This window comes from Notothenia rossii (genome assembly GCF_949606895.1).
Source record: "Notothenia rossii genome assembly, chromosome: 11".
Classification (NCBI taxonomy): Eukaryota; Metazoa; Chordata; class Actinopteri; order Perciformes; family Nototheniidae; genus Notothenia; species Notothenia rossii.
In genome coordinates, this window is record NC_136910.1 from 40,692,440 (window position 1) to 40,701,741 (window position 9,302).

At 39.2% G+C, this 9,302-nt stretch overlaps 1 protein-coding gene across 1 annotated transcript in view; it reads left to right on the plus strand.

Moving 5' to 3' along the window:
• nedd4l (NEDD4 like E3 ubiquitin protein ligase) overlaps nt 1-8,617 on the plus strand; it is a 54,512-nt gene extending 45,895 nt beyond the window's left edge. The window contains exons 20-30 of the mRNA XM_079659947.1: nt 343-347; nt 2,149-2,296; nt 2,435-2,505; nt 2,973-3,068; nt 3,180-3,253; nt 3,363-3,423; nt 3,641-3,700; nt 3,820-3,927; nt 5,079-5,175; nt 5,517-5,589; nt 6,764-8,617. Coding sequence (XP_079516073.1) covers nt 343-347; nt 2,149-2,296; nt 2,435-2,505; nt 2,973-3,068; nt 3,180-3,253; nt 3,363-3,423; nt 3,641-3,700; nt 3,820-3,927; nt 5,079-5,175; nt 5,517-5,589; nt 6,764-6,866 — 896 coding nt within the window. The 3' untranslated portion in view covers nt 6,867-8,617. The remainder of the gene's footprint in view (nt 1-342; nt 348-2,148; nt 2,297-2,434; nt 2,506-2,972; nt 3,069-3,179; nt 3,254-3,362; nt 3,424-3,640; nt 3,701-3,819; nt 3,928-5,078; nt 5,176-5,516; nt 5,590-6,763) is intronic.
• The last annotated feature ends 685 nt before the right edge of the window (nt 8,618-9,302 follow it).

The window sequence follows — 9,302 nt, forward strand, 5'->3', positions numbered from 1 at the left end:
GGTTTTATTTTCATAGGCACAAAGCTACAGTGTAGAAATGGCAATGACATTCTTCTGACCTGAGCTCCTCCAACAATGCAACATATATAATAAAATACAAAATAAAAAGTAGTGCAACAAGTCTATATACATGTCAATAGAATATGGGGTATGTACAAGAACAGAATATGAAATGAAATAATGTAAATTAAGACAAAATTAAATAAGTTTTTTTGCGGTGATAACTATTTATATAAATGAGTATATTGCAAGATGACAACAGGAATGTTTATCGGGCACTTAAGAGAGCCATGCTTTGTAGAGTAAAAATCCTTCTCTACTCTTATTTGCTTTTTCCACAAGGGGGCGTAAGGGGCAGAGCTGCCATATTGTTTTCCTATGAGACTTGTAAAAGTTTCCTTCAACTCTGATTCACTTTTCCTCTCATTGAAAAAGCCATCCTGGAACAAACGTTTCCCACATACAGCAAACATTTAGATAATTAAAGTGACGTATGTTTTCTTCCTTTCTTGGCACCGTCAGTAATAAATTATCACTGTGTTTTTGTTACCTTTGCCCTACATGGCATAACTGATGTTATGCCATGTAGGGCAAAGGTAACAAAAATAAATAATACAAATCAGGATCTTGTAAAGGACTTTCACTAAAGTTTGTTTGATTTAACCCCCAGTTTCCACCGGGTCCGTCTGCGCCGCGGCCACTCTAGTCAATGGGTGCTATTCCACCACACGCGCCGCGTCCCGGCTCAGACGCGTCCCAGAAGCGGCTCGGCGCAGCGTTTCTCTAAAATTAATGAATCCTATTTTTGCCGCGGCGCAGCCGTAACGTAAGGTCGGGCAGGCAGCCCCCCCTCGCAGGTGAGCATCCGGGCCAGGCCCATCCCCCACATATACTAATTTAGCAGACCCCCTCCTTCATCACAACACCTCCACTACGATACGCACAATGGACGACGAGGTTTTCATCATGGAAGTGGAAAAACACACAGAGCTGAGGAGGTGTGGTCGCTCCTGCGGGGCATTGGTTTAGTATTCAATGTAAGATATGCCTCCATTATGTTTTGTATTCTGGATGAGGGGATGGGCATAAAGCAAAGGGAACTTTTTCAGATGGTAATTTGTATCGCATGTATGAAAATATGGAAGACAAGGTGTAAAATGATACTGAACCAGAGAGTAATAGGCAGTAACACCATCATGAAACAGATACTTACTGAACTAAGGAGAAGAAAGACCCTGGACAAATCCCAGACTCTGCCATGGGGCATCTTGAGTCTGTGACATAACTGAGCCGCATAAAATAAAACGTGCTCTCCTTATGTTATTTATATATTTTTACTTTATGTGATGTATGTATTATTAATGTAACTTGTATATTTATAAAATGTACTGCCCTAATAATTTAAAATAAAGTTTATAAAAAGAAAAACACACTATTTTATATGATGTAACCAATGCTTACTACAAGGACAACATCAGAAAGGACAAGGCCTGGTTTTTAGTCGCTGCAGTTTGTGGAGTGGAAGGTAACAACTACATATTAATGTTTTAAAGTTAATTAATACCCGAATTAAACCCGAATCAATAACAAAACTGCGAGCCTGCACGCACTACGCTACGCTTCTGGGACGCGTCCGGTGGGTTATGGCGCTAGACCAAAACCGCGGCGCAGCCGTGACGCGGCGCGGCGCGGCGCAGACGGACCCAGTCCGTGGGAGCCAGACAAAAAAACATTTTGAAATTAAACCACATTGTGATTATTTATCACACCAATTTTCAATGATATTGTTTTTACATAATCATGCAGCGGCAGATAAAAATCCAATGGTTAACAACCACATTGAAGTTTTTTTTACCTCTCCATTTTCCTCAATCTCCATGTCTTTAAATCAGTTTTAGTAGTATTTTTGTGAAATGCTACAAAACAGTGTTTGCATGGGTTTAACTGTCATGATAAGGAAAATAAATAATGATGTGCTGAACATAATCTGCGAAAAAAGAATCCCTCTTCTGCAGGCACTAGTTGCTCAAATGAAAGAAGTCAATAAATAGAGCTGCAGAGTCTACCCAAGTTAAGTTTGGTGTCTAGTGACCTAGCGTATCGTTATAAAATAAGGAAATGTATGGAGTTCTTATCATGAATAAATAGGAAATCGCCTTTCTTCCTGTGTGCAGAGACAACTACACTCTCCAAATCAACCCTAACTCCGGCCTGTGCAACGAGGATCACCTCTCCTACTTCAAGTTCATCGGACGTGTGGCAGGAATGGCCGTGTTTCATGGAAAGCTGCTGGATGGTAAACTGCCTGATGTTGGATACAGTCTTTCAGATTAGACATTTATTTGGAAGAAAGGTGATATGATATTGTATGTTTTTAAGCTCGTTTCCACACACCTACATTAACAGCACTGTGTTTTGTTCTGCTTTGTTTTAGGTTTTTTCATCAGACCCTTCTACAAGATGATGCTGGGAAAACAGATCTCCCTTAAAGACATGGAGTCAGTGGTAAGAGCTCAAGCTGCTATATTATTAACTGACGAATCATTATTCTTTTAAATCTTAAACTTGGCTTTGTGAAAAAGACTAAAATATGCATTTAGTGAGTATGCTTGAAATCTGCTAATTTATATATATGTTGTTCTCAATCCATTCTGTTTAGACTTGTTATATTAGCACAGTTACAAGTAAAGGTTGGGCCAAACTAATATTATTCTTATTTGAGTCAATATTTGCTGACATTTTGCATTTTAGAAACATTTTCACTGCAGTCAATAAAATGTTTGCTCTCCTGCGTGCTACACAAAGGGAGGCATGCACTGCCGATCAATGCCTTTTAATAGAGCTTCAAATGAGAGAACAGAAATAACAACCAAAGAAGAGAGAAATAACATTTGGCTGCAAATATAAGCCAATGAATGACTGCGTGTTCTTTGTGTGTAACTGTGTATCTGCCCTGTGTTGCCCGCCTGCAGGACAGTGAGTACTACAACTCTCTGAAGTGGATTCTGGAGAACGACCCCACTGAGCTGGACCTCAGGTTCTGTATAGACGAGGACAACTTTGGACAGGTGTGCACGCCCAAAAGCAGTCACTATTTTCAATGTTGATAAAAAAATGAATGGGATTAGTGTCTGGAGTGTGCATGGCTTTATTTTCTTTGTGTTTTTTTTCTTTTTCAGACGTACCAGGTGGACCTGAAGCCCAGCGGCTCAGACATGGTGGTCACCAATGAGAACAAAAAGGAATACATAGAGTAAGAACATCACAAATCATTCTCTTTTTACGAGTAGTAACAGGCACTAAGTCATGAATACATTGACATGTCATTATTAACATGAGTCCAACAATCTTTCTTCTGTCAGCCTGGTCATCCAGTGGAGGTTTGTCAACCGGGTCCAGAAGCAGATGAACGCCTTCCTGGAGGTATTTATGTGCAATAATACCGTCGCCACATGGGGGCGATGTGGCCACGGACCATGTGCATGAGGCCCTCTGTACCTACACGTAAACCTTTCCACTGAATATGTGTAGCTTTTAAACTTTAAAACATCTCAGTTATTAAGTGGGAGGTTATGTTGTTGCATTGCTACAGTTAAACAACCATGAAGAGAATTTAATCCCCCTTGTGTTCCATTTTCAGGGCTTCACTGAGCTTATTATCATCGATCTGATCAAGATCTTTGATGAAAATGAACTGGAGGTACAGTATGGATTCTTTATTCTATCTGTTTTATGCTCTGATTATCACACAATGAGCATTTCAACTTAACAAATAGTTTTAATCACATCTTCCTCCTACTGCCCTCTGTCTCTGTGCAGCTGCTCATGTGTGGTCTGGGTGACGTCGATGTCAACGACTGGAGGCAACACACTGTTTACAAGAACGGCTACTGTCCCAACCATCCTGTCATACAGTGGTTCTGGAAGGTATGACTGTTACACACACACACACACACACACACACACACACACACACACACACACACACACACACACACACACACACACACACACACACACACACACACACACACACACACACACACACACACACACACACACACACACACACACACACACACACACACACACACACACACACACACACACACACGCGCGCGCGCGCTGAGTAATCTATCAGCCACCTGTCGCTCATGAAATGTGGGTAATTTCTAAAAGCTACATTTGCATCAGTTGTCTTTTTCCCTGAAGCTTGCAACAGGTTTTACTGGCCTGGCTTTTTTCAGGGTCAAAGTCTGTTTGGAAGAACGGGCTTGTTTGCTCTGATGAAAGAGACTGAGGTAGTGGCTGCTCTGTTATCATCTGCCTTCACTTTAACACACGTACACTAAAGCAAACAACACACACACAACGCCATGAGTTGTGTCTACATGCGTACACACACACAGACATCAGTGTCATGTCATTTGATTACAGAACTGGCTCCAACTGTCTCTGTTAGAATGCTTTTCTTACACACACACACACACACACACACACACACACACACACACACACACACACACACACACACACACACACACACACACACACACACACACACACACACACACACACACACACACACACACACACACACACAAAGAAAAGCTAGGTTTCAAAACTGTCAACAAAAGCTTTGATGTTTTGAGTAATTGCATCATACTTAGATCTGTAGTTTATTGCTGCAACTAGCAATTATTTTCATTAATCTGCCAATTTCTGTCCTGATTAATAATTATTTAAACACAAATTAAGAGTCCAAGATGATATCTTTAGATGTCTTGTTTTTTCAGCCTTAATCCCAAAGATATTGAGTTTATATAAACTAGAGAAAAGTGGGAGATCTTAAAATGCACAGTAGAGGCGGAAATTGGCATTTTTGCATAAAAATTACTCTACGTATATCTTTCATCCCATTTTTTTTTTCTTTGTCTGTTTAATTAGTTGATACAGCTCTGTTTTAGTTATAGAAATGACAAAGTATCATATAAATAACCTTTGCTGGTTTGGCTATCTGATTATTGAATTCTGTGAAGTGTCGATCAAGTCTTTTGAGAGATTGTTTCTGTGTGCAGGTGGTCTTGCTGATGGATGCTGAAAAGAGGATCCGACTCCTCCAGTTTGTTACAGGAACGTCTCGAGTGCCCATGAATGGTTTTGCTGAGCTTTATGGTAAGTTACCTCACCAGATAACTCCATGTTTCCTTTATGTCAGGTACCACCTCTTTAAAAGCATATATTATCTGTTTAAACCACATGGCCTGTACTCTATCTAGCAGTGACACAAGTCAACAGCTGCACTTCCAAGAATTGAGTTACTATCACTGTGCACATAGAGATAAATGTTGAAGACTGATACAAAAATGTAAGATATGATATCTGCTGAAACATCGTGTGAGTAATATTATGTATATCTGATTAATCTGGCAATGGTTTCATGTACTGATTTTATCAAGAGGTTAGAGTATTACTATATCAACTGTGATATCATAATTATCATTTCTCTCTGCCAGGCTCTAACGGACCTCAGCTGTTCACCATCGAGCAGTGGGGAACACCAGAAAAGTTGCCAAGAGCTCACACATGGTATGTCACACACACACACACACACACACACACACACACACACACACACACACACACACACACACACACACACACACACACACACACACACACACACACACACACACACACACACACACACACACACACACACACACACACACACACACACACACACACAGTCACACACACAGTCACACTCACAAAAACAACTTTGATTGTGTAACATCTCTGAGGCTTTACTTAGGCACAGTGTTGTTATGAGCTTAATGCTAATGTCAGCTAGCTAACACACCCACAAGCACGATGCTAACAAGGTGTCATTTTACCACGTTCACCTTTTTTCCATCTGGCTTTTGTTTCAGTAGAAAAGTAACAATATGTATTTAATCCTGGGAAAAATCTGCAGTATTGACAGGATCTATCGGCTACAGCTCCTCTAAAGAGAACACTTCAGCCGCATGGACATGCTAATCAAGCCCCTTTTCTGCGATACTAAATTAAATGTATTTAACTAAATATAAGATAAGATAGTACTTTATTGATCCCAATTTGGGAATTTCTTCTTTTTTTTTGTGACAATTATTTTGATAATACAAAGCATACAATTGATTTGCTCTCCTTCAATCCATCACAAAAGTACTTTTACCTCGCCTTTTGGTCTTCAACTGCTCCAACAATCACCAGCTCTGGTTTGACAGATTGAAAGAGAGGCCAAATAACAACAGATATACAAATGGAACTTGTGTTTTTTTTTTAGATAACTTCTCTCCGACACATATTTTTAAATAAAAAACAAACATAAACAGCTTTTTCTTTGGGTGGGAAAGGGAATGCTAAGTAACTAATAACATTTGACACAAAGTGCAGATGAGGCTGATGGGAATGTGGTTTACTTCTTGAGGGAGTTTTGTCATAAAACCAGTTCTTCAAAAGATTACAAATTTGTACCTAATTGTTATGCTTGAGGGAAAATAAAGGGTCACTCAGGTCAGGGAACCAAGAATACTTCTAGCATGCAGTTGTTGAGATGTACCTGTACCAAAGTGGACGGTTTGACTGACAGATTGACAAATAGCCATGCAGCTTCAATGGCTACAAATACTAAGTGGAGTTCATTTAAGTTACGTTTTAATGCTGTATTTTGAAACCAAATGTGGAGTTTTTATAACTTGCAATACAATTCTTTCCCCAGTTTCAACCGCTTGGATCTTCCCACTTACGAATCCTTTGAGGACCTGAGAGAGAAACTCCTCATGGCTGTGGAGAACGCGCAGGGCTTCGAGGGCGTTGACTAGAGCGGCAGCCTCTGACTGCATCGAACCAACCAACAATTTAAATTAAAAAAAGAAAGAATGCACCACAGGGATATGGAAGCAGCTGCTGTAGCAGTTGTGTGCGAGCATGTTGTCCTGTAACGCCTGACTGTGAGTCCCCTCCACGGCACGCTGGCTTCAGACTGTACAGCCATTTGTCCAGCAACTTTGCCTACGTCTTTAAATCTCTTCAGAGTGGGTAGGTCACTCCTTAAAGGTGCTGGGGGAAGAAAGGGAGTGCCGCACTGCTGAATGCTGACATCTTTTATCCGCAGGCATGAGTGATGAATGAGCTGGCCCCTAATCTGCCGTTTGTTCCCCCTCTACCCTCGTCCTGTGAAAATCTACAGTGCTGGAAAACACTAATGCATTTCAATAGCTCCTTACATATACTATAGCACATTATTTAAGCACCCTTCAATGCAGTGGATTTAGCATGGCCTTAATCTGGCTCCTACATGCACTATTTTCTGTAAGAAACGGCAAAGGCACTATGATCACAACTCTCTCAAACACTTAGACCAACACCAGATTACCTTAGGAATGCTAGCCAATCACAGTTCAGGAAATCGGCCAGACCCTTCCGTAGAGCCTTGTCTATTTGTTGTGTGATCAAAATCGCCGCTGCAGCCTTTTTGTAGTTTCCCTTTTTTTTTTTTAGCCACTGGTAAGAATTCAAGAAAGGGGGATCTAATAATCCCCAAAGATTTTTTCATATAGTTGTTGTCCTCCTCAAATAGTTTTTTTTTTTTTTAAATCATTGGTATGATTCTTTCAGGAAAATACTCTTAACCCATTTGTACTGATGAACAATGTTTACTATTTGACAATTCTATACGACTTGGCGTGTGAAGTGTAAATCTGGCTAGTCGGGGGAATACTTAATCCATATCATTTGTTATGGTGATAGCAAATGTGTTGAATCAAATGTTTTTTTATCGTAGTGCTATGAGGGCAGCATGAAACCGTATCTTGTGTTTGCTTTGACTACATGGTAGTAAATTGGACGTGTAATTGGTCGAGAAGGGAAATCTTAACACTTGGGGACAGTTCCTCCGAGATGTTTGCGTAATGATTATATTAATATTCTCATGCCTGTTGCTGTTCATAATGCTGTAAATTGTTCTTGGAAAAAAAAAACACATTTTAAGTTCTTTCCTGATATATAAATATATGTGAATATTAAGTATTACTGATCAAAAACACAAAAAATGAAGCTGCGTGCGCGGGTGTTTGAGAGAAAGCTGTGATTGCCACTGAATATAAAGCAGCACGTTTCTTACAAAGAAAATGTTTTTTCTTTTTTTATGTTTTTGTTTCTCTCCTTTTTCTAACACCATTGAACCTAAAGGGCACTTTATAGATCACTCTGAGGTCATGTCGCCTAGTGTATGTCTTGCCATTAACTTGAATGTGATTCTTTTTTCCCATTCGGAGCACTTACCTGGTGCAATATAAATAGTCTGTCAATCTGGGCTGCTGCTAAGGTGGAAAACGGAAGTGAAGCAGAAACTTCACATCTTTTAAGTCTTTATTTTCTTTTGTCTCCTTGTTCTCCTTCCTTGTGTTTCCTCCCTCCCTCCCGTGATCCCACCACCCCAACTACTCTGTAAAGATTAGACCTTTTTTTAATGAATGACGGGAAATATCTCTTTTGTTAAAGATTCCACCACTCTCTGCAACTCTCTGTGGTTCATTTAACTTCAGTCAAATAAAAATGAAACTTCTCAGAACGTGTTGTTTGAGTGAATTCACTTTATAGCTTTATTTATATATTACCAGGCTCGGGGAGTAACAGATTACATGTAACAGGTACATTCTTTAAAATGGGGATTACTAGCATGATTACAATGTTACAGTACATTCAAATTAAATATAAAGAACGTTATATATTGAAGCACATGCTTACACACAGAGTAAAACAGGTCATGAGTGAAGCTACTGTATAGCAAATCTCCCAGTCCATTATTATGTTAGATTTCAAATGCAGATGTTTTGTTTTGTAAACTGTTGTATGTTGTCTTGTATTGCGCAACTTTCATTGTTGGTCCAAAGCCTGACATAGATTAATGAACAACCGGTTTAAAAGGTTACATTGATCTGTTGTCTAACTTAATGTTTTTAAGTAAAAGCAATATCATTTGTATTTATGTGCACTGCATTTGATATTGAGGCAATCCAAAAGTAACAGAAAGTACAGGCAACTATGAATTGTAACATGAGCATTTTGTAAATAAGAATGCTAAATAAAATACTAAAATGTTTACTTGCTAGTTCATTCATTCTGATCAGATGAAAAGTTAGTATTATATTATGTGCACAAGTCTAATTAGAAACAATACAACTTGCAAGATGAATTTATAAAAAATAAAACATTAAAAAGTACATTTATAAATATCTGACATTTATTTTAAATCA